The sequence below is a fragment of the Mercenaria mercenaria genome, chromosome 10 (genome assembly GCF_021730395.1).
Source record: "Mercenaria mercenaria strain notata chromosome 10, MADL_Memer_1, whole genome shotgun sequence".
In the NCBI taxonomy this organism is placed as follows: domain Eukaryota; kingdom Metazoa; phylum Mollusca; class Bivalvia; order Venerida; family Veneridae; genus Mercenaria; species Mercenaria mercenaria.
In genome coordinates, this window is record NC_069370.1 from 66,221,614 (window position 1) to 66,249,604 (window position 27,991).

Consider the following 27,991-nt stretch of genomic DNA (forward strand, 5'->3'; position numbering starts at 1 on the left):
CATTGTAAGCAAGTTTGGTGAAGATCGGACAAAAAACTGTTCGACTTTGAGGGTGGATAAGGCTAAATTCGCAGTTTTTCAAGTAATTCAAGGGCCAAAATCCATGAGTGCCTGGAGCGATTTGGCTGGTTATCAAACTTGGCTGAGATATTATGCCCACAAATATTGTCAGCAAGTTTGGTGAAGATCTAATTAAAACTGTTCGACTTAGAGAGTGGACATGTACGGGCATATAAAAATTGTTTAAATGAATTTCTATTTTTAACTCTAGCTGCCACAAAACATATTTTTACCAGTTATGGTTATTCCATCTTTTTTCACAGTTCAGGTTCAATTTTTCATGCAGTTTTATTGAGGGAAAAATTCTTTTTCATTAAGACTGGGCGAAAATCTGTGACTTAAAGAGTATTACCATGGCACATAACAGGTGGCAGACACAAGGGTATCACAATAGCTCAAGTGAGCACTACTTTGTGTTCTTGTGAACTAAAACTTTGAGATAATCTTACAAATTTTCAACATCTTCTGTTTTAGCGACAGCATAGCCCTCCTCCCTGCCTCCTCCTACTTTCTCCCTGATACTCATCAAGATTCCACAGTTGTTCTTGAAGTAGCATGTCACATCGACAATGATGAACAGTAAGAAAAAGATGCCAATAACAATTCCGATGATCGCTGCTGTTGACAATCCTCCTGGTTGTCCTGATAAAATATTCAGAATAATAAATGAGATCAAGTTTTAGGATGACCTTGAATTATTAAGACAAGGAAAATGATAAACTTAATTATTAAGTGAAATAAAATTGATGAAAATTATTCAGAATATTAAGTGAGATAAAGTTTCAGAATGAAGATAATCTATCCTATTCAGAATATTAAGTGATTAAAAGTTTCAGGACGTTGATAATATAATCAGAATATTAAGTAAGTTATAGTTTCAGGATGGAGAAATATTATTCAGCATATTTAGAGATATAGAATTCCAGGATAAAGATCTGATTACAAATGCCATTTCCTGCAAAAGATGCATAGCTCTAGGGTGTCTTGATACATCAAAATGATGTTTCCATATACGGAACGCAATAGTGGATAATCCTTCCGTAATAGTAGTGCGCACTGCACTATTTATTCTGCCCATTTTCTCAGAATATTCAATCTTCAATGAATATGCATAACACCTAAATAAGGAATGTTACTTAAAATCTAACTAGAACTGTCACAGGAGTGACTCATACCCCCACCATACGGTCTTGTCACAGAAGAATGGCAACCATAAGGAATCTTAAAAATACTTTGGAGTACTTCATCCTGGGCTCCCACATATAAGTAATACTAGTATAATACTAGTATAGTAATACTAGTAAATATATTAAATCTCTAATATTAGAGATACACTAAAAGTGAATACAAAGAAGTGTCTTACTGACCCATGTTACCATGGAAAAATGTTTTTACTTTTTACATAGGACTTATAATAAAAAAGATTGAAAATCTAAAAATAGGATTTCTAAAAATAGACTAATTCCTGGAATTTAAGGGGAAGAAACTCAGTACAAAGGTTACTTCCCTTTGGCTCTAAGCCAATCAGAATGAGATATAGTGAAAATACATCAAAATTAACATTAAATTCTAGGTAAAAGGGGACACAATTCAAGAAAAATAGTGTCAGAGTTATGCACCTTGTGTCACATGATGTGGGTGATGAGGTGGAACATCTATTTTAAGTCTGAATCAAATCCATTCAGTAGTAATTGGGATATAGTGAAAATACATCAAAATTAACCTTAAATTCTAAGTAAAAAGGGGCATAATTCATGAAAAATTGGTGTCAGAGTTATGCACCTTGTGTCACATGATGTGGGTGATGAGGTGGAACATCTATTTAAAGTTTGAATCAAATCCATTTTGTAATAATTGAGATATAGTGAAAATACATCAAAATCAACCTTAAATTTAAAGTAAAAGGGGACATAATTCATAAAAAATTTATTTCAGAGTTAAGCACCTTATGTCACATCATCTGGGTGATGAGGTGGAACAACTATTTTAAGTTTGAATCAAATCCATTTAGTAATAACTGAGATATAGTGAAAATACAACAAAATTAGCCTTAAATTCTAAGTAAAAGGGGACAAAATTCATGAAAGCTTGGTGTCAGAGTTATGCACCTTGTGTCACATGATGTGGGCACATGATGTGGGTGATGAGGTGGAACATCTATTTTAAGTTTGAATCAAATCCATTCAGTAGTAACTGAGATAAAGTGAAAATACATCAAAATCAACCTTAAATTCTAAGTAAAAAGGGGCATAATTCATAAAAAAAATTGTGTCAGAGTTATGCACCTTATGTCACATGATGTGGGTGATGAGGTAGAACATCTATTTTAAGTTTGAATCATATCCATTTAGTAATAACTGAGATATAGTGAAAATACAACAAAATTAACCTTAAATTCTAAGTAAAAGGGGACATAATTCATGAAAACTTGGTGTCAAGAGTTATGCACCTTGTGTCACATGATGTGGGTGATAAGGTGGAACATGTATTTTAAGTTTGAATCAAATCCATTTGGTAATAACTGAGATAATAGATTTCGGGACGTGACGGGACGGGACGCGACAAACGCGACAAAACTGACTCCTATATACCCCCCTCAAACATGTTTGGTGGGGGTATAACAATAACTATCTGAATTTCATCTCAATACATAAAGTGAAGTAAAGTGAAAGCCATGATAATTCCAAATAAGAGGGATGACATGGCATTTCATGTATTAACTTAGCACTTAAATGCATCTAAGGGGAGTGGTGATCTAGTGGTTAAGGTATCAGACTATGCCTTCTGATAGAAGTACTGGTTTTTTTTTTTGGTTTTTTTTTTTCAGGAATGGACTAAAACGAATTAGTATAAACTAAATGCATTATACATATGTAACTATGACAAACTACAATAAACTGAGTATTATTCAAACCCTGCTATTCTCATTTTTATAAATGTTACCCAGCATGATCAAATTAAGAAAACTGTGAACAATTTTATGAGTGTTATGGTATAACAAAAATACTTCCAGACTAATAAATAAACTGGCACATGCTGCATAGTTCAAAATTAGTTTTTTATTCTATGAAAATAATTACAAAATTGTCAGTTAAATTCTTGAAATATTTTTATATATGTTATATTTCATTTAGCACAAAGGACATTAAGTACTGCATGTTATGGAATTTTGTGATATACATTTTGTGACTGGAAGTAATTGTTCTATTAATCAAGATTTATTTCACTTATTTAATGAAGTGTTTCTTTATTTCATGCAGTTACCTCCAGTAAACATCGTCAGTCTTAGTTTAACTGACGTGTTGTGGACTGGTATATTTCTGTTTCTCCTCTTAACATGTTGTGGACTTGTAAATATCTTTTTCTCCTTAAACATTGTCAGTCTTAGTTTAAACATGTTGCCGACTTGTATGAAACTTTCAGGTGTGAAATTGTACATTTACTTGAATTCCATGAAGATTTTATTTTAATTTAATCTATAGTTTAATACAGGTTTGTTTGGCTCAAGTCAAACCCAGAGAAAAAAAACTTAGACCTTGTTTTTGATGTCCTTCGATAAAATACTTATTGAATGGCTTGCTGGTCGATAGTCAAAACTACTAACCCTCAGTCTGAAGTTGGGCAAACTACTCACCCTTAGTCTGAAGTTGGGCAAACTACTAACCCTCAGTCTGAAGTTTGGTAAACAGTTTTAACTATTGACTAGCAAGTCTTTTATTACCTGTACATAATCAAAAGTATTTAACTGATATGACATTTGGTATTTTAAGACAGTTAACCCGTAATGACTGCCTGCAATCTCTGTGCAATTAAAAAAAGCTAAATTCTCTATTATGCTATTTCAGCATTGTTCCCAGCTAAAACAGATTTTTTTCATATCAACTGGCAAATGCCAAAATCACTATGGGGACTGGAGTATGTAACAAAACACAAAATGTCAGGTGTCATATGGGTCCAATACTTTAATTCTGTTAATGAAAGTTATGGTCTTGATAATGCAGTACCAACATCTATTACTATGCTTTGCATTCTCTCGAACTTTTCCTTTTGAATAACATTCTATATACTTCTATCCAATTCTTGGGATGCTTTTATGAAAATGACAGCGTATGATAAGCAGCAGCCAATTGTTATTCAATACAAGATGCAACTGTTGTGGCACAAAAATAACTTGTTCATAAATATTCATGAAATCTAGAGTGGAAATTAAGGCTGTTCATCCCAGAAATTGATGCCTTGGGAATTGAGGGTAATTTAATTCATATGTATGAACTGAAGTTTGAATGGCATATGGCAACATTTTGAATGGCAGTGGTATCAATTTTGGAAGTAGATATTTTCCAACAAATCACCATAGCAACTATAATTGTGTCTTGATTGAGTATTCATAATACTGACAGTGAATTCTGATTGACCAATCAGAGAGCTGCAAAGACATTTTTGACTGTGCAAAATCAAGGCACTTCAAAATAAAAATGGCAACTTTAAACATTAATATTTCAAGACTACCGGTAATTGTTTCTAACGCTGTCCCACAACAGCTACCTTACCTCACAAAGGACAAAAAGTATTGTATAAATAAATGATAAAAGTAAAAACTGTTTCAGAAGAAGGAAACTTCTTGAGTGGGCACATAGCACTCTATTTTGAGTTTTATTAAATTTAACATCATAAAATATTTGGCAATGTCAGTTTGACCTTGTAATTTTAGCTGAATATATCTGCTTAACAGTCATAAAGATTAGTGAAGGTTATTGAAATCATCCCTCATCAGGAAACACATATAGACTGTGCCACAGACATTGCATGAATTATTAATTTGTTAATGGCTGATTTACAATCGTATTGTTTGAAGTATGTTAAAGTATTACTGATATAGCACCGGCACAAAAAAGGTTATATGGCAACTATCCAGCACTTATGGTGGAACAAGACCTGGGAGATGCCCCTCTTTGTATTGTTTCAAGGGGCTGAGAACCACCGGCCTTCCTTAAGCAGTTTCCTTAAGTAGTTTCTGCATCCAGTGGGCATTTAGAAAATCAGAAAAGACCTGATCTAATAGGTGATACTACTAACTGAAAAAAAGATGTTTGACACATTGGTCGATTGTGATATAATCATGTAACACCTAGTTTTCAGTCTATAATTTGAACATTCATATTGTAACACCTATTTGTGTACATTTACATGTAACACCTATTTTGCTGGGCATACTATGCACAGATATTTGAAATACCTAGTTTTGCAGTCTCTACTGTGTACACTTTTGGAAAAGCTGTATGTAACACCTAATTTTGCAGTCCGTACTGTAAACATTTATATGTAATACCTAGTTTTGCAGTCTATACTGTGTACATTTATGTGTAACACCTATTTCGGCAGGGCATACTGTGCACATTTATTTGAAATATCTAGTTTTGCCGCCTTATACTGTGTACATTTATATGTAAATGTATGTGTAACACCTAGCACGCAGTCTCTACTGTGTACATCTATGTGTAAATGTATAACACCTAGCACGCAGTCTCTTAGTACTGTGCACATTTATGTGTACATGTATATGTAACACCTAGTTTTGCAGTCTCTACTGTGCACATTTCTGTGTAACACCTAGTTTCGCAGTCTCTACAGTGTACATTCATGTGTAAATTTGTGTAACACCTAGTTTTGTAGAAGCTGTAAATTATGTTTACTTAGCTGCTCAACTATATAAACTCATTGTACAGTTTTCAGTTGATACCATTCATTTATACCTATTTTTCTCTTCCAATCAGCAATTAGCATTGTATAACCTGACCATGTAATGTTTTTTTATATTGGATGATGTAAAAACTATGATTTGAATCTCCGTGTTATGACTATCTGCATGACTATCAACATAATAAACTTTCTGTATGATGGAATAATGTTACTTTTTACTGAGAAAAATAAGTATATAATAAAAAGATTTTTTAAAACTGTCCTGTAAAATATGGGGTGTATTTGGACTTGTACCCCTCCCTGCCTCCCCTCATAAAAGAAATATGAGCATCGGCTCACCTAATTCTTCTTGGAATGAGTACTTGTCCAAATATACTGCCATATTGTACTGAACAATGTAAAAGAAACATAACATTACAATATTATACATACCTTGGTTCAGCTCATTGATGGTTATAAAGAAGAGCCGTCATGCAAACATCGTCAGCTGGGAGCATTCATACATCACCACTAGACAACATTCAAACATGCACAAATCTACGGAAATAACTACACACTCAATTCAAGCAAATAAAAATAACTAATGAAAGGACTGATGGTAAACAAATGTACAATATCTTATACAACAGATTAGGTCCCTTGCTGCAATGCCTATACCAAACTTCATTACTTGGGAGTGTTTTTCTTGTGAACAACTTTGATTGAATCAGTTTTAGAGGCTTAAATCAATTTGCTTCCTAATTTAAGTAAATGTAGGATAAGAAAGATAACTATATGAAATAAGGCTCATTTGTTTTGATTGACAAAGCCAGCAATCCTGGCTGAAAACAGATGTACCTACTAAAGGTTTAACTGTCTGAGGGTACAAACACTTTTAAAGGCAAATAATCAATGGTCTTTATACAAATAACACCCTAATTGTTGTCTGTGCTGTGTTGTTGCATTTCATGACACAATTTTATCTCCTGCATTGGCTAGTTCAGGCATGGGTGGGCTCATTATGTTTTCCAAGAGCTTAACACATTCTGGTATTTTTAAATTTGATTTTCCTATCTCCGTTTGATAAATGTATTTTTCCCCAACAAATAATATACATTTAACATTTATTGTATTACATTTGTTTAGGTTTTGCTTTGCCAGATACACATTTAGCCGCAATTCGTTGCAAAACTATTGTTACCTTCACTGAGTGCTCTTGGTTGCATGAATAATTACAACAATTCTGAAGTTCCATGCCGTTTTGAAACTTGCCTTCTGATTCAACTTTTTAAAATATCTTGATACAGATCTAGCCCTATGTAATGTAATAAATCTATTCTGGTGGTTCTGCAAGTCTATTAACCTGAAATGACAGTGATTTGTCACTAATCTGCAAAACTACATGTATATGAATGTTTGGTTGCCATTATAATTATGGGAAACTTAAATGTAGATTCCTATCTACTATATTTAGAGAACTGTATTAAACAGTCAACAATATTGTCTTTCTTCAATTCAATTTTGGTAGTGGATAGGTTTTGATGTAAAATAATACAAAATAATAACGCAAGTTGCTATGAAAGCACTATGGAAGCATACAGACCTACATATTTTTTTTAGCCACATGGTTTAAAATAGGGTAATCTGAAACTACAGGAAGTTTCATTGAAATCTACCTCGTCGAAGTCTTTCTTTACATGGAAATTATCTATACACAAAAATGTCATAGATGACCTCTGTGAAAACTGACTGGAAGACTGATCTAATAAAAAATTAAGCACACAACCCTATCCTTTTTACTGGCCAAAGTTCCTTCAGACACAATAGTGTTTTGAAAAACTATGGTTAACTAAAATTCTACATTGTTTTAAACATGCAGAACAACCTTAAGAAAATAACATGAAAGGCAAAAAATAACAAAATGTTACTTAAATGCGAGTGAACAACCTTAATCTTTAAACTTGTGTAATTCACTATCAGACCCGGAATAATTATAATAAGTAATCGTAATCAACTATGATCAATCATTTTTGTTCAATTTATAAAATTTTGAATAACTTCAAGAGTTATCTCCCATGCTACTAAACATCAACTACTTACAATACATTCCGGAAAAGGAATTATTTTGTAATGTAATTATAACATACATACACATCACATTGAGTATCTGCAAGGAATGAATACAATAAGGCTGCATACAACTGAAATACACAACATCAACACTACAACATCATGCTACATGTGAATCTGGAGACACCATCTTTCTTAATATATCAATGTATAATTTTGCTATTATAACCAAAAGAATAGTTGAATTTTAGGCTTATAGTCTTCCATTAACTTACCTTTTTAGTTAACATTACTGTTTTTGTTTGGTTTAATATCATACCAACACAACTGTAGGTCATATTTTGAACTTTCCAGCAGCTTGTAACTGAGGGAAGGAGATACCAAGTGCCTCCTCTCAGCAGTATTTCTGACAGAAGCGGGCACCTGGACAGTACTAATAATACTAAACACAAGTCTGGAAGCAACTAATAAGATTATTTGTCTAAGTCAAGTCTATAATATACTATATATGAGATAGTTCAGTCATGTACGCAAGGTAATATTTTACACAAGATGGTTAAAAGGTTCACATAAGATAGCATGTTGTGCTCAACGCTTAGAAAAAGCTGTTACCTTCAGCTTCGACCTTGAGCCTTATGGCCTTGGTTGTGGGTCTGGTCTTTTTTGTAAGATGGACATTAACTCCCTGAGGCCGATATTGTAACATACCTGCTGCGGCGGGATAAGAATTACCACCTGACGTCGAAGAACATGATCTAACCTTATCATAATCACACTCGCATACAGTCAGTTGAAATCATGCAGGGATTAACTTGGGTGTAAACTGAAATCATGATTAACTTGGGTGTAAACTGAAATATACATTGAAATTTTCGCTTCGAAATATTCATAATTTTAACACACCTACTGCGTTTAATAGATATTTGAACATTAAATTCCCATAAATAGAAATGCATCATTAACACCGATTATTTACATCAGCATTACATAAATTTACACCCGTTTTGTGTTAATATCAGTGGTTTCTTTTGGTGTATAATCTATTTCTAAACATGTACACAAATGTTGTGTGTCACGCGCTGAGACAGTTAAGTTGTAATATTTACATCCATCTTTGAATAATTATTAAAGTTACAAACATGCGTTTATTTACATATACTTTTTTGTATTTTATGAAACATGCTTTGTTGTGTTATTTTTTATTCATTTGTATCGTATGTAATGTAAGTGTACCAATATTTCAGCCTTCTAAAACTTAACATTTTCCGACCATTCATTTATCTGATAATGGAATCGCGTCGTCGGAATCATCATCCGACGGAACTGATATTTCAGAATCAGCATGATAATAAATAAATATTTTCATCATTTTAAGAAAGATCTCTGGCCGACGACATTATTTTACTCTTTTTTTTACATCAAAGAAATAATAGCCAGTATGCAAAGAAATTTTGCTTTTGTCAAGATTATCAAAAATCAACAAGTACTTATCGCAATCATCATGATCTCGGTGCCGCGACTATACTCGTCAATTGCTGTCCTGGGGAGTCCTGATAACGTGCGTATAGTCGCATATCCACGCTACAGGGGTAGAAAATATAACGCCTATAGTCGCATTTCGGCCCCAGGGAGTTAATGTGTAGTTATTTGAAAATCTATTCAAAGGTTTCAGAGATATATCTCAAGAAAGGAACAAAGTACAGACACAAATGATTCCAATATAGCCCCATATACTTAGTATCTGGAGTTACAATAAAGTTTCCTCAATTCTAATAGTCTATCTCTGAGCCAAGGACTTTGGCTGATTGACAACAGTTACTGATATTTGTTTAAATGTCACCATACAAACAAGACATTTTTTGTCAAATGGAATGGATGAAAGTCCCCGGGACATTTGTGTGGCTGAATGAAACAAATAATAGACACTTTCCTCTAGAGACAGGCCATATTCCAAATAAAATTGAATTCATCATCATCCAAAACACACAATCCAAAGGGGACATTTGCTGTGTACAGACAGAATTTAAACAGCAATACACAGGCATGACTCAATATTTATTTCACTTTAAAATTAGTTTGTGCTGTAGTTGTGCATATTTCAATGCATCATGCATGTAACTATTGCTCTGTTCACTTCCTGTGCTACCTTGAGATTATTCATTATTGAACACAGGAAATTCCTCTTCAGAATCCATTGTGTTTCCTGTTCTTACAGGGTAATTTTATCATGTATACTGGAAATAAAGGTTTTCAGTAATCTTGAATCTCCCATTTTAAACTATAACCATATCAAATGTACACCAATTACTCAGCAAACATGAATATTTCATCATGTATGAGTCATACACTTTACTTTCTGCGGGTACATTTTGTATTGTGCATTCCCGTGAGACAAAACTACAGCATCCAAACTACCAAAGTACTTTAAGCCTGATTGTTGACAGGGATGCAAGAAAAAGAAATAGCAAGTACAGATTTTACAAGAAATTAGTATTTACCAAAACACTGATCATTGTACAACAAAATTATGTGCATGTTTACATCCTTCATTACACATTTACACCAAAACTAAAGTTAAAGAACAAAAATTCCTGTGAAAAATATGTAGTATAATGTTACAATAGAACAATATATGCCAAATGAAATCTCTTTCAGATGTACAAAACATGTATAAATAAGAAAAATGAAGCGTTTATTCCAGTAAAAGTAACTGATTACTAATTACTTACAGGTATCTTAGCAATTAAATGGTTATATACGGCTCATAGGAACACCACAAGATTTCCAGATAAAAATGATAGTTTTTAGAATAATTTATACTTGTTTATATAATGTACTCATAATAAGAGTTATCTCATGTTATGAAAAAGCAATTTGTACTGGGTTTTCTTTTTCATACAAAAAAAATATCTATATAATACTATATGTGTACCATATTGTTTTCTGTTTGTTTAAAGATTTAGTTATACTAAACAATTAGGACGTAAGGTGTTTGAGGACCTGTATCTAGGGAAAAAAGACAATATAAACAAGTAGGTGGGTATTATCTAAAAAAAGGTGGTCAAAGCATTTTCTAAATCTGCATCTGTTACAGACATATTGTACTGTTCTATATGACGTAAAAACAGTCTGTCAAAACTGAAGTAACAGTGAAACATTCAGATTGAGCAAAAAACTTAAATTTTACTTTGTGTCTTGAAGTTCAGAACAAACTGTAACTTAAACCAAGCTTTAGCCAAACATCAAACATAATATTAAAGGAGAACAATAACAGGTATGTCCTGATTGATTTTGGAACAATGTCATTTGACCATTGAAATATAAACCTCTTTACACAACTGGCTTTCTCATATTCACTTTGTGCAATTCTAAATGACAATGATTCTTTAACCAGATTTTTACCATCTGTTTTCTAAAGAGAAACGAAACTATCATTTTTAATGATGAAAAATGTACAAAAATGATTTATATACAAATGAAAGAGGAAGGTTACTGCAATACATAGGCCATTTGCATTAAACAATTTCTTTGTAAACAATAACCTTTTTCTAAATAAAATTCAAAGCAGAACAGTAAGATTTTGTGGCAATAATGATGAAATGTGACTGAAGTTTCACAATTACCATCCGAGAGAAATGGGACTTTGAAACAATAAATTTGCACTTAAAATTAGTCATTAGAACTATTACAAAATGGGAAGGGATGGGAAAAGCCTTACTTAAAACAACCATTACATCCTAGCCTAAATGAAAGCATATACATGTACAAACTTATAAACATACTATACATGGCTTACCATATTGCACTTTTACATTCTGTGGAATTGCAGTATTATCTTTTTAACAAGAGCACCGCCTTGCGGGTGCTGACGCTCATCTGATTTTTTTTGTATAATAGAAATATTGTCCTACCCATGATTTTTTAAGTCTAAAAAGGGCCATCACTCTTGCAAAAAGCAGGATAGAGTTATGTTTCTTGATGTACAGTGTCCACTTATGATGGTGAAAAACTGTTGCAAGTTTTAAAGCAATAGCTTTGATAGTTTATGAGAAAAATTGACTTAAACATAATATTCAACCAAGAAAATGATTTTTCTAAGTCCAAAAGGGGCAATAATTATTGCAAAAAGCAGGATCATGGATGGAGTTATGTTGCTTGCTGTACAGGGTCAGCTTATGATGGTGAACAAGAGCTGCAAGTTTTAAAGCAATAGCTTTGATAGTTTAAGAGAAAAAGTTGACCTAAACATAAAACTTAACCAATAAATCTGATATTTTCTAAGTCCAAAAGGGGCCATAAATCTTGCAAAAAGCAGGATGGAGTTATGTTTCTTGCTGTACAGGGTCAGCTTATGATGGTGAACAAGTGTTGCAAGTTTTAAAGGAATAGCTTTGATAGTTTAGGATAAAAGCTGACCTAAACATAAAACTTAACCAAGAAAACTGATTTTCTAAGTCCAAAAGGGGCAATAATTCTTGCAAAAAGCAAGATGGAGTTACGTTTCTTGATGTACAGGGTCTGCTTATGATGGTGAACAAGTATTCCAAGTTTCAAAGCAATAGCTTTGATAGTTTAGGAGAAAAGTTGACCTAAACATAAAACTTAACCAAGAAATCTGATATTTTCTAAGTACAAAAGGGGCCATAAATCTTGCAAAAAGCAAGATGGAGTTATGTTTCTTGATGTACAGGGTCAGCTTATGATGGTGAACAAGTATTCCAAGTTTCAAAGCAATAGCTTTGATAGTTTAGGAGAAAAGCTGACCTAAACATAAAACTTAACCAGGCAACGCCGACGCAGACGCCGACACACCGCTCAAGTGATGACAATAACTCATCATTTTTTTTTCAAAAAATCAGATGAGCTAAAAAATAACAACCAAGACCACTTACAACAAGAGAAAATTGTTCTACCTTCTACAAGCTAAAGCTTTAAAGAGGTTTTGAAGGCTTTCCTAGCATAAAATTCAATTACTTATAGTCTCGAGCCTGAAGGTGGGGAAATTCTCTTTTTCTCCCTGTCTAAAGTTAAAGCATAATGCACAAAAAAAAACACACCAATTGTTTTTCCTTTACATTACCAAAGAGCTTTCCAAAAATAAAATTAGTCTAATGGAATTGTTCTTTATTTGAAATACTACTGGTTTCAAGGTTACAAAATTGAGTCTCGAGAAAAGTATAAGAAATGCAGCTTTGTCATTGGTTGGTTTCTACTGTGTGTTCTAAATCAACCAATCAGTTTTGAGAATGGCACCCATTTAACTCCATTTAAAACTCGAATCTTGGTGAATATAAACAAGTCAAGATGATTTATATCTCCATGCAGGAACTAACTCCCAGGAGATGAAATTTTCCCACATTTACTGTATGACAAAAGTTTGAGAACAATTTCTTGTGCGTGACATCAACTGGTTGTTCCTTTAACTTTATTAAAGCCTCAAATCTTTGCCAATATAAAAATGTAAATATTTCAGGTTTTTTAACTAGTTCTTACAAAAGTGAGAAATATTGCCGCAATACATATCAAACAAACAGTAATTCTAAACATATGGAATTGTAGATTTATTATGGTAAATCTGGAAGCATATTATGCACCAATATCTGGTAGAGCAAAAATACACACTTTATAATGAACTAAATATAAAAATAACAACATATAATGCTTATAGTTAATGCACAAAAACAATCTGTAATAAAGACAGAACTAAGTCAATATCCAATAAAACTGTATCAACATCGTACCATATTCCATCATATTACTGATGTAGATTCACTAACTGCCACTCTCTGTCACATGTATACAAACAACATTAGTCTATCAAATATTTCTGAGACTTCTTTTACACAGAAAAACATATTAATGAATATTGTGCAACGATTTCTGTAACACATCTTACTTAACACTTTGTTTCATTGAACAATGAACTAAACAGATTCCAGTTGATTTCCCAACCTGTTTTCTCAGGCAATACCTTTACAAAGACAACTCCCCCACTCATAGCAGAGGAGACAGCCCTTGTTGTTAGAAACTGGTATATCAAGCACAGATAATAGATGGAATATGGTCATATGCTATAACATAAATATCTAGCACTTGAAAACAAGCATTTTCTTATTAGTATATCAAGCACAGATAATAGATGTAATATCAAACACAAGCAATGAAGGGAACCTCAGAACATGTACAAAAAAAAACAGAATGTACAAACTGGTATAAACACAAATATATTTTTCACATTACCAGTCCATCGTCGATGCTTCTTGTAGGAGGAAAAAAACACTTTAGGAGTATTTTCATTCATTTTGTCACTGAACGTATTTCCTCTTTTGGAGATAGAGCACAATTTAAAAAATTATTTGATGGAACTCTCAACTACTGCTTATGATAGTAGTCACCAAAACTATTTGGGAGGTAAAAGGGTCTGTACTGGCTTGTTTACATATTAGTGGAATAATCAGACAACATAGGTTCACAACAGGGATAGGCAAACTTATGCAAAAAATTACATAAAAAAAACAAAAACAAAACAATAAAAGACAAAAAACATGGAATGCAAACTGGGTTGGCAGAGAAAATGTTTATATAACACTGCATAGTACAAAATTAAAGAGGCCACGTTGGGTAAACATTAATCTCTGCTCCATAAACTCAATTGATCAAATATCATATGCAATTAAGCTGTATCCATTGACTACTTAAATCACTGTTCAATTTATAATGTACTCTGTCCTGCCCATTAAGGATACATTAATTTAAGTCATAATGAAAACCCAATTCAAGTCAGTAGAATTAAACCTAATTTGTAAGTCTTCATCATGAAGAATGTTCAAGACTTTTGCATCTAAAAATGGGTAAAAATATTGAGCATGGAATACATACTGCAGTAAGGGTTCAATACATATGCACCTTATAGTCTTTGACATTACCTGTTTTTATCATGGACTGGCATTACAAAACCTCACTTAATAGTATCAACAAAATATACAGCAAAGCAATTGAGTATTTTGTTTATTAAAGCATAAGATGGTTTTGAAGTGAGCATGGAATGTTCACTAATCTGTTAAATAACGCACGTTCCAATCAAAAGTCTAAGGTAATGAAATGGTACAGAACAGAGTTCTGGAACTTACATTACTCTTCTATCAACCCCTTTGAAGAATTAAAAACTCTTCAATGTTCACTTTTCCACCTTCACTTGAAGAGTTTTATATCTGAACAGAAGAATTTTTTTCTATTGAAAAGCTATTGTTTTAAGCCGTAAGTGTTTGTTGCAATTAGCCTACTGTTTCATCCCTGATATATATGTATAACTTTTTGCATGATAAAACACATCCTATTGTTCTGTTCTATTTCACTCCATTAATTTGTCTGAGACAGACTGACCTTGACATTTTAGTTGAACACATAAAACAGTATACAGAAAGCTCCCTTCTATGGCTGACAGGAGTAAAAACAACATCGCTTCATACAAACGCATGTGTATACACATATGTATAATAATATAGCAAGAACCAGATCAATACTCAAATGTACACAAGCAATATTTTAAGTACACATTTTACATATTTACAATACCATACGCAACATCTGTAATTACAAAATTTATATCAACTCTGGCTATGCAGAACTATGTACAAAAATCTACAATAAAACCTATAAACTGACAATAAACTACAAAAGATAGGTTTTTGTGTAAGACTTTGTTCAGTTATAGGACAGACTGAAAAGTATTAGGCTTTTCTAAATTGCAACTGCAGAGCTGTGAACACTTCTGCTGGTAATTCTCTGTCTTGAAGACATGACCTCTGTCAATTCACAAGAACAATTTGCAGCCAAATCTCTATGGAAATCAACAACACAAAATGGTCAGTGTCAAAAATGTCCATGACATGGACGAATGAAACAACTTTCTTTTTCCCAGGTGTACAATTGTTGGTATCGGGTGTGAAAAACCTTCTTTCTTTACATAATTTAATACTTATCTGTGGTCAGTCAGTGCTTCAATATTTCTAAGAAATGATTGTGGGAGTGGAATCAATTTGGTCATAATGTCTTATTGAGAGCACTTTTTACCGAGAATGGTCTGAACTCCGCAGAATCTTCCTGTTTTTGCTGTTGTTTTTTTAAACAGATCTTCTTATTAAGGTTGGTCAATTTTTAAGTGAATCTTTCATATACACATGCCTGATAATACAGTGAAATTATGTGCTAGCAGAACCTAAGAAAAGCAACATTGTCAACTTCACCATAAAGACATTTTATTCAATTTCTAATTAAGGCTTTTCTGTTAATTTTAACCAAAGGTACATAACAATTAATTTTTTTCATTTTCCTAAGCTTGTTTTTACATACAGATTCGACTGTATGAGTGTTTTTCAGGGTGATTTTATTTTTTCAAGGAAAAAGGAAAGATTTAGCTGCGATAAAACAAGTTCCTGCTTGAACATGGTTTAAAATATGACATCGTACCTTAGCAATCATTCATAATAAATACCTGATAATGAATCATACGGATTTCTGAGGCTTTGTGTGTTATGAATACAATAAGCAAATCAATATATCAATACAGATAGGACAAGAAACAAACAGACATTACTCAATATTCTCATGGAAAAAATCTACAATACAGTAAACCCTATGATGTTAAATATTATTCCAGTTTTACAGTCATCCATGTCATTTAAACCACAATGAATTACAATGATTCAGTATGTCTTGAATATCGTATTTCCAGTATGACTATACACTTCATAAAATATGTATCACTAAAAAATAACAACACTTTGTAGAAATGACAGCTTTACTGATCAAGGGTAAAGTGCAAAACTGTCATAACTTTTATTAAATAAATAAAGAGTAACAACAGTTCAGCATTCAACCCTCAATTTACATATAGGGTTCAACGCAATAAGGGCGCATCTGCATATAGTTATTATATGTAGATACGCCATTATTGCGTCGAACCCTCATTATACCTATAGATGCAAGAGAGAAGCAAAAGTTGAAGCTAACAGCATGATTCACCAATCAAAGAATTTGTCACAGCTGACAGAATGAGACACATTTATCAAATGTAAATAAAGTAAGTAAACTATCCTCTAGGGATACAAATCTAGACAGTATCATTCTGCATATTTATAGTGAAGAACTTGACAGACATGGAAAAGTTTTAAGTATTGATGCCACACTTGTAGATGTTTGGAATTAATCACAATTTTACACTTGGTCAGTCAGCATAAAAATTTGCAGTTATTTAGTTATCTCAATGTTCTTAATGTCAATGATAATGCCAAAAACACCAGTTGTCCTGGAGATTTGTATGATGCTACACAAACAAAGATATTCCATTAATAGAACCATATTTAATGTACTGTATAAGTGATGAATCTTGTGATTTCTAGAAAAACTGTCGCACCTAAGTATGTTTCAGCCCAAATCTACCACAAAATAGAACCTTTAGCACAGTTATAACAAAACAGATGTAAAACTTCAGCTACTTTCACTGCTGTAAAAGGGCAAACTCAGCTGATTGTTTACTAATAATTATTCAAATATCCTTGACTGCCACCATTTTATCACAGGCAAACACCTCTGCATTCAAAACGCCAATCTTTGGTGTTTCAAGATAACTTTGCGATGCAAAAAATGTTCACTTATACTGCAATGTTCTATCTTGCATGATGTTCACATCAGACATTCAGAGATCAATACATTTAGCTCCTGGTCCACCTTCACAAAGATATTACATTTACAAGATTAGAATTTCTTACAAAACACTATACTTTCACAAATAAAACAAGTTCTATCAGTAAAACACCAGGCCACAAGATGTTTATAGGTGATCCCCAAACACTAGAGTTAATTTGTTTGTTGGTGTTATTTTTTTTTTTTTGGATTGCTGCCAGTTTTGCAACACAGATACAAAGACTGTATTTCTAAGCAATAATACTTCTCGGCAAGGAGCAAAGGTGACTGCTTTTATTAAAATGTTAGAAACTCAGGTATGACAAAGGTGTCCAAAACATATGAATTCAGTCACTCATTACAGTCTCCATGCTCATCTTTTTCAGATCTTTCATACATGTATATATATATATATATATATGCAGGTAACAACCTATCTCTTACATAATCAACCTGTTTAAAACATTACTTCAATTCCCAAAAACTTAAAAAAATACAAGTATGCACTGATACTGTGCTCTGTGGCACTTGAAATATGGGAAAAAAAAGTAAGAAAGCAAAGTTCAGGAAAAAATAAGAAGACTATTGATTTAACAGAACAATATACATTAAAATAAGGAGAAACATCACTGCGGAAATCCAATAGAAGTCAAGATATATTGCGATTTCACTGTTACTGGACAGAAAATCAAAGTCGCAGGCTTCGCAGTATTTGTCAGGAGAAAACAAAACCAACACTAAATACAACCTCACTGTTGTAAAGTGAGATAATAAGTAAAAAATATTTCAACATGAAATGGTGAAGAATTTTTATGCAGTTACAATATACAACAATATTGCATAATAATAAGTTCTAAATTAAACTAAAACATTTGGTCAAAATATTACAAAGCATGTATGCTGAAACCAATAATTATATGGTTTTTTAAGCACAAAAGGCCTACTTACTGGAAAAATTAGGCCATACATTAAACACAGAAAACAACCAATATGTATTTAATATGTAAAAAAACACCTTTTTTCCCCATAAAAAATGTCAGTAATAACATGTGGGGCTTACACTGTAAAAATACGACATTCGCCTGAAGGTCACAAGATTTTTCTATTTATAGAACATTTATAGAACAATGCAGAAATGACTAGTTGCTGAATGAAGGAATGAAGAGATTATTACAATATTGAGACTACACACATCACATTAAGCGTTTCAAGCATGCGCAGATGGCTACGAGGCAACCAAACATTGTCATAGAAACTTTCACTGGTTCCCATCTCGATACCCCACCACTAGTGTCTTGATCATATCTCGGACCTGAAAAAAGGGAATAAAGGGGATTCAGTGCAGGAGATATATTTAGAACAGAGTATATATAGATTCGCTCTGCATCAACAACATCTTAAGTCTATAACTGTCTATCTTGAAAAGCTGACTGCACTGGATATATTTTCTAAAATGTCTGTCGTTTAGCTCATAAGCATGGCGGAAGTTATTGGCTGCAAATTTTCAAAACTGTCCATCTTGCATATTGTATTCATACTTCAATTTCCATGTCTTCCTTGCAAATTATAAGCATGACTAAATCCTGACAACTTGAATTTCCAAGTATCTATCCTATCGTGAAAATAATGAGCATCCCAATATTATTATACCATTATTTTCTTACAAGATGTATAGCATCAGTCTACGTAAACTGCATTATATATCTATAGAAAATTCCCAATGGAAATCTTCCTAGATATACAGCCAGTGATCGTGGAGCTAATTTAGGCAGTGTTACAGACAATCTGTTGTTGTTGATACAAAGTTACAAACCTACATACCCATGATGATAAAATATAGATACTGAACATTGCCGGCAGTGTGCTGCACTGGTAAGGGTTACACATTCATTGTTAAACATCATCATAGAGTTCATAGAAGATTGACAAGCAAATTATATTGAAAGATGCACAAACTAGTCTACCTGAAGCTAACAAGAATATAGACAAAACAAATAAAATAAATCATTAAGAAAACCAGGGTAGGTGGGAAAAAATCTTGCAAAAGCATTGTTGTACATGTAAGTCTGTTCATCATTTCCCCCTAGCTCTATCAATATCAAATGTGTTAACAGCATTTTTTTACTTTTAATTAAACCTGGTTTTCCTATATCTATACAAATCAAAATGCAAAAGGGTACACAACAAGCCAAGTAAACCACCTTAATCATTATTAGCATGCTTTATTACCCACTGTTTACTATACAACCTTTTTTTTTATCATTTGCCTTACTTTGAAAACCTTAGTTACCCATTTTATCTTACTGCCTAAGTTTGTTGTAACTTCTACATCAGCAATGTAACGGTGATTGCTGTGTTTGAACTGGAACATACATACAGCCTAAAATGTGACACCTGTTAATAAAGTTAACTTGCTTTCTTTTTCTTCAAGGACATTCTGACAGCATCTGATACTCTACCTACAGTTTAGAAAATAGTCATATAGAAACTGAATCTGTATACACAATTAGAAAGTCTAGAAAAATGTTGACCGATAAACACAAAAGAGACTGAATCTCAACAACTGAATCAATATAATTATACAGCACTGGAAAGTAAAATATATACAGCAATGGAGAGTCAAAACTGAATCTATAGTGATGGATCCATGTACACAGCAGCCACCATATACAGCACTGGAGACTGGAGATTAAATCTATATATACAGCAATGGAGAATCAAGACTGAATCTACATATACAGCATTTTGGACAGTCAAAACTGAATCATTATGCACAGAATCGGAGAGTAAAGATTGAATTTACATTTACATCATTGGAGAATCAAGATTAAATCTACAAAACAGCATTGCAATGTCATGACTGAATCTACATAACAGCACTGAAGTGTCAAGGATGAATCTACAAAACAGCATTTGAATGTCAAGGTTGAATCTACATAACTGCACTGGAGTGTCAAGACTGGATCTACATATCAGCACTGGAGTGTCAAGATTAATGGAATGTCAAAACTGAATCTACAAAACAGCATTGGAATGTCAAGGTTGAATCTACATAACAGCACTGGAGTGTCAAGGTTGAATCTACATATACAGCATTGGATAGTCAAAATTGAATCATTATACAGAGCATTGGAGAGTAAAGATTAAATCTACATGAAAAACATAATGTAGAGAATGAAGGTTGACAGTCAAGACTGAAACTATATATACAGCACTGGAGAATCAATGTTGAATCTACAAATACAGCCTTAGAGAGTTAAGGCTGAATCTACATAACCTTAGGATGACTGGCACATTTTTATTCAGTCTTGCCAGGCATACATATGTTTTTGACAACACAGAAAATGATATCAGATGACCTTAAGCTTTTTCCGGAAGTAAAGAAAATGAAAGTAAACAGGCTGAATTTGAAAACGAAAGTCGCATTTGCATTAGTCTATAGTCAGGGGTCACGCGCAGAGTCACCCAGTCTAAATGTATGCCCATGGACATTTTTTTTTGCTAATGGGGACTCATTTTTCAGCAATTTGTAAGGATATGAAAATACCTGGGCTTCAGCATGGTATATCAGCTTTTCATCTATGAAAAATTATTTGAACCTGTATTAAACACAAATCCCACAGGGTTCTGTAACGGAGCACTGGTATATGTAGAATTTTCGGAACTTTGTCAAATCGTTCAAATGATCCTTTTTGATGTATTCTAAGTGTCAGTATACGCCTCCGATATTAGATATTTTCGCATTTGAAAGCTACAGACCTAAACATTTTAGAAATAGTTTCAAAATGAATTTCATGTAATATATGTTGATTCTGCGGAAGCATGAAAGGGCCATCAGACACTAATATGTTTTATTGTGTTACAGGTATGGAAAGGATATACAACACTGGAGAGTCAAGACTGAATTAACATATACAACATTGAAGAATCAAGGTTTAATCTGATACATTTCAGTTGATTAGTCAAGACTGAACCTATATATACTTCAGCTCTGGAGCATCAAAATTGAATCTACATAATATACAGCATTGGAGAATCAAACACTGAGTTTGGTAGTCAAACTTAAATCTTCAATTACAGCAATGGAGAATTGATGTTTAATCTACATATACAGCACTGGAATGTCAAAATTGGATCAACATATACAGCATTGGAGTTTCAAGATAGCATCAACATTTACAGTGCCAAAAATATCAAGTAATAAGAGAGGTAAATATAAAGTGTATCAAAACACTACATAACCATAATTCTAAGCAAAAAGGGGGCATAATTTATAAAATATTGGTGCAGGAGTTATGCACCTTGTGTCATATGATGAGGGTGATGATGTGGAACAACTACTTCAAGTTTGAATCAAATGCATTTCATATTAACTGAGATATAGTGAAAATGCATCAAAATTACCCTTAAATTCTAAGTAAAAGGGGGCATAATTCATGAAACATTGGTGCCAGAGTTATGCACCTTGTGTCATATGATGTGGGTGATGATGTTGAACAACTACTTCAAGTATGAATCAAATCAATTCAGTAATAACAGAGATAGAGTGAAAGTACATCAAAACTTTAACCTGAAATTCTAAGTAAAAAGGGGGAATAATTCATTAAAAATTTGTGCCAGAGTTATGCACTTTGTGTCATATGATGTGGGTAATGATATTACAATCATTTTAAGTTTGAATCAAATCCATTCAGTAATAACAGAGATAGAGTGAAAGTGCATCAACACTTTAACCTGAAATTCTAGGTAAAAAGGGGGAATAATTCATGAAAAAGTGTGCCAGAGTTACCTTGCTACATATGATGAGGGTGATGATGTTGAACAAGTATTTTAAGTTTGAATCAAATCCATTCACAAATAACAGAGATAGAGTGAAAGTGCATCAAAACTTTAACCTGAAATTCTAGGTAAAAAGGGGGAATAATTCATGAAAAAGTGTGCCAGAGTTACCTTGCTACATATGATAAGGGTGATGATGTTGAACAAGTATTTTAAGTTTGAATCAAATCCATTCACAAATAACAGAGATAGAGTGAAAGTGCATCAAAACTTTAACCTGAAATTCTAGGTAAAAAGGGGGAATAATTCATGAAAAAGTGTGCCAGAGTTACCTTGCTACATATGATGAGGGCGATGATGTTGAACAAGTATTTTAAGTTTGAATCAAATCCATTCACAAATAACAGAGATAGAGTGAAAGTGCATCAAAACTTTAACCTGAAAATGTAAGTGAAAAGGGGGAATAAATCATGAAATATTGGTGCAAGAGTTATGGCCCTTATGTCAGATGATGTAAGTGATGATGAGGAATAACTATTCTAAGTTTGAATCAAATCCATCAAGTAATATAAACTACAAGGACAAGCTGTCTTGCCAGAATCCACTAGGAGCATTATAACCTACAAGGGCAACCTGTCTTGCCAGAATCCCTAAGAGCATTATAAACTACAAGTCATCTTGCCAGAATCCACTAGGAGCATTATAAACTACAAGGGCAAATTGTCCTGCCAGAATCCACTAGGAGCATTATAAACTACAAGGACAAGTCATCTTGCCATAATCCACCAGGATCATTATAAACTACAAGGACAAGTCATCTTGCCAGAATCCACTAGGAGCATTATAAACTACATGGACAAGTTGTCTTGCCAGAATCAACTAGGAGCATTCTAAACTACAAGGACAAGTCATCTTGCCAGAATCCACTAGGAGCATTATAAACTACAAGGACATCTCTATTTGCCAGAATCCACTAGGAGCATTAAAAACTACAAGGACAAGCTGTCTTGCCAGAATCCACTAGGAGCATTATTAAAAACTACAAGGACAAGCTGTCTTGCCAGAATCCACTAGGAGCATTATTAAAAACTACAAGGACAAGCTGTCTTGCCAGAATCCAATAGGACCATTATAAACTACAAGGACAAGTCATCTTGCCAGAATCCACTAGGAGCATTATAAACTACAAGGGCAACCTGTCTTGCCAGAATCCACTAGGAGCATTATAAACTACAAGGACAAGTCATCTTGTCAGAATCCACTAGGAGTATTATAAACTACAAGGGCAAGTTGTCTTGCCAGAATCCACTACGAGCATTATAAACTACAAGGACAAGTCATCTTGCAAGAATCCACTAGGAGCATTATAAACTACAAGGACAAGTCATCTTGCAAGAATCCACTAGGAGCATTATAAGCTACAAGGACAAGTCATCTTGCCGACACAAGCAATAATGCTAACTTTATAATCATACAAATTTAGCTCAATGAAGACTACTATGTGGGATCAACCAGCTCAAAAATGAAGTTTCAAAGACATAGCAGAAGAAAAACATTAAAGTGTTACACATAATTTAATAATATCCACAAACAAGTATACTCAACTTCCACATATACAAAATAAAAAAAAAAATTCTAAGAAAGATTCTGATGAATTCGAAGGTAAAAGTGGTAAAATAGTTTAAATGTATGTAAAAGGAAACTAAACAAGAAAGACATGAATAAGCTATATGAATTGTAAAGATACATATATACTGTGCAGAAGTGACTTACAGAAACGATTACATTTTTACTGTGAATGTGAGTACGTTGTCATACAAATATTTTGTCAGCAACACATTTTGACAGAGACTAAATACTGACAGAAAATATGCAACAAAGACTTAAATACATTCTTTTTTATTGGATAATTCTCTGGTCATGATTTCTATTGATGAAATATTGAGGAAGGCAAAATAATGCAAAAAAAAACAAAGTAAAAAAGGGTATAGTAACTGTAATTTAGTCTCAAAAATTCTTTCTTTCAGCTTATAAAAAATTCTATGTATGCAATTTTTGGCAAGTTCTGTTTTTGTGATTTCAAAATTCCTTGATTATTTTCAATTAGGCATAAAAAAAAAAATTGTTTGTTTCCGGTATCCCTACCTACCCTAAATTTTTGGCCCAACCCTAAATGTTTTTATGGCCTTGGAGAATATTTTTTTCAACTTTTTAACAAAAAATTGCAAAACTGCACTTTTTATGCTTTAAACATGGCCAGTGATGTTAGAAATCAACTTACTGCTGCTCTAAAGGCATAACCCCCTTATTTGTATTCATTTTTTGATACAAAAATAATTTCCGAAAAGTCTCCCTTAATAAAAAAAAAATAAAAAAAAAATAAAAAATTTCTGACCTACCTACCCTAATTGTTTGAGCATGTTACTGGAAACAAAGAATTTTTTTTTAGTCCTTAAGGGTTTTCTGATTGGATAAGCAAACTGTAAGAGAAAGTAATCAGATCCCATATAACTTCAGCTATTTTGAGTTATTTTCAATTAACAATCTAAATTAGGTAATATTGAATAATGCTGATATATGAGATATACAACAACAAGTTTAACATGCATAGCAGCTGTATATCTTCCACTTATGTATTAACAACAGACTCCGTTCCAAACATCTTGCCATCATATCATTCAATCATCCCACGTGTATTCAAATCAGATCTTTTTTGAGTTTTCCCACTCACATTCTGCTAAAGTCCTGCTCATGTACTGGCTTTTGGTCTTCGTGTTTTCCCCACAGGTCCCACATACTGCCATCAGGTCTTTGTGAGTTTTTCCACCACATACTGGCATCAGATCCCACTCATACAATGGCATCAGGATTTTGTGAGTTTTTTAACTCATGTAACACATCAAATCCTGCTCATCTACTGGCACCAAGTCCTGTTCATGCACTGCTATCAGGTCCCATTAATTTAATGGTATTAGTCCTTTGTCAATAAAGCATCAGGTTCACATTCATGGTCTTTGTGAGATCACCAATTTTCAGGTTTTCTAAAGTTTTCTCATCTATTCACTGCTATCAGCCAGGTCTTAATGAGTTTTCTTATATACTGATTGGCATCATTAATGACATAACATCAGTCTGAATTTCCCCTTTCATTATCTTATCAATTTCATTTCTCCACACATCCATTAGCATCAGATCAATTTTTTGTTACCATGAGTCTACCTTTTCACTCTTTTACTGGTATCAGCTCAATTTGAGTTTCTATGAATCTGCTTTTTTTTACTCCTTCACTGGCTGAAAGTTTGCTTTGACTGCTCTTCTACTGGCACCAGTTCAAATTTGAGTTTTTCATGAGTCTGTTTTTTCCACTCCTTTATTATCATCAGGTCAATCTGAGTTTCCATGAGTCTGTATTTTCCACTCCTTTACTGGCACAAGGTCAATTTGAAGTTCCATGAGTCTGTTTTTTTTCCATTCTTTTATGACCCCAGAACAATTTGAAGTTCCATGAGTCTGTTTTTTCCATTCCTTTACTGACACCAGGACAATTTGGAGTTCCATAAGTCTGTTTTTTCCATTCTTTTACTGACACTAGGACAATTTGAAGTTCCAAGAGTCTGTTTTTTCTATTCCTTTACTGACACCAGGACAATCTGAAGTTCCATGAGTCTGTTTTTTCCATTCCTTTACTGACACTAGGTCAATTTGATGTTCCATGAGTCTGTTTTTTTCCATTCCTTTACTGGCATCTGGGCAATTTGAGTTTCCTTCTTCATTAGCTGGTCATTTCACCACACCTTGACCAATATCACACTTTAATCCACAAAATGTATGAAAATAAGTATCCCACAAAAACAAATGATTTCACAGTACATGCAATGAGAAAAAATAAACAGGCTACAGCAACATTTAAGAGCAATGGGAAACCAATCAAAGCAGCTAGCATTTCTGACTTTGTCTTTTTCTTACTTTAACCACATGATTCCAGTCACGTTTATGTTAAAAAACAGTAAACAAATTTTAAGTTTTTTCACTTTATCAAATTTCAAGCTTCACTACTTCATTCCCATTCTTACCTACACCTGACTTTTCTACAGTGTTTTCAAATAAAATTTTTGTTCAGCAACTTAACACACAGTTTAAAGATTTTTAGTTCTAATTCCATGTTCATGTGGATTTTTGTGTGTGTATTTGCATAGCATATTTTATAATTATGAGTTCTGAAATGTAATATAACTAGAAAGAAAGCCCTAAGTCGCTTACCTGACCATGGCCTTGCTTCTAACTATATTTAGTTGAAATCTATCAAGTGGTTCATGAGCAGATATTTTTCAAGATTTTAAGTGAAACCATAGAACAAACCTGCAAGTCCATCAAGCAGTTCATTTGAAGCCATTTAAAGATTATTCTATATAAGCTTTTGTGGCCTCTACATGTAGAAAAACAAATCATTTAAATATATTTGAAAAAAAAATTGATATAAGTCTGCTTTTTACAAAATTTGGTGAACATCCATCAAGCTGTTCCTGTGAGAAGACATTTTGAAGATTTTTTGTTCTGATTTTAGCTCAAGCGCTGCATCAAGCAAAACCATTTAAACACACTTCAAAAGACCCAAATGGGTGCTACAGACTATGTTTGGAGTAATTCTAACATGCAGTTTCAGAAGATCTTTCGGTAAAAATGTTGAAGCAAATTGATAAACACAGGATTAGGGATGCCAGACCATTGACATTATACTTACAGCTCATCTTGAATCAGGTTCAAATGAGCTAAAGTAGTTTTATGTGAACATTCATGTCCGAACTACAAAAGCAGTATAAATATTTCACTGTACTGTTTTCAGTCAAAAACACATCTTACAAGAATTCAAAATTCAACGATGAACTCCTCCTAAATCAGTTTTACACAGAGTGCAAGGGACAACCTAAGAAACAATCAGTGAGACAAAGTATACGAATCTAAAAAGTGAATTCATTATACTCTATCATGGAAATTCGTTTTTTTGGAAGATCAGCTTCCCAAATAGTTGTATCAAAATTAATTTTGAACTTTGCACATTTACAACTACACTTACTTGATCAATATATTTGCCTGTTCAGCCACAAATTACGCCCACTATGCACACACATTCAGAGTTTACTGGAAAATCAACCCTGCTTAATGCAATATTTTGTATTAACTATTACTGATACATTTTTTCTGTATTCTGGAAATTTACGCCTACTTCACTTATATATTTGGCAAACTGGAATGCCACTAAATGAACTATTTAGCAGTTTACTGGAAAAAACACACTCACTACTTTCATTTTCTATTAACAGTAATAGCTCCATTTTACAAATACTTCTGTTCACTGGAAATTACACCCACTGCACATATTTTATATATTTGGCACTATACTGGAAAACATACGTACTGTAAAATCATTTAATTTCATAGGCGTGAAATTTCATGGTTTTGGTCAATACAGTGATTTCGTTGGGATATGAATTCATGGATTTCAACTGATAAACATAAAAGGAATGAGAATTTTACTTGTTTGTTGGGATTAAATTTCATGGGTTGACTCAACCACGAAAATTAAAACCCCAAGAATATCAATTATTTCACAGTATTTGGCAGTTTAATGGAAAATTTCCTGAACTTGATACATGTATTTGGCAGTTTACTAGAAAATACACATATCTGACTGTATGTTCCAAAATTAATATGCTTAAAA

The 27,991-nt window shown here is 33.1% G+C and overlaps 1 protein-coding gene across 2 annotated transcripts in view; it reads right to left on the reverse strand.

Moving 5' to 3' along the window:
* Positions 1-27,991, reverse strand: part of LOC123561380 (fasciclin-2-like) — a 121,130-nt gene that overhangs the window by 13,274 nt on the left and 79,865 nt on the right. The window contains exon 17 of one of the 2 annotated variants that reach the window (XM_045353714.2): positions 510-702. In XM_045353714.2, coding sequence (XP_045209649.1) covers positions 510-702 — 193 coding nt within the window. Of the gene's footprint in view, positions 1-509; positions 703-10,278; positions 18,806-27,991 lie in introns of those variants that run through there. The other variant, XM_053553246.1, reaches the window with a different exon arrangement.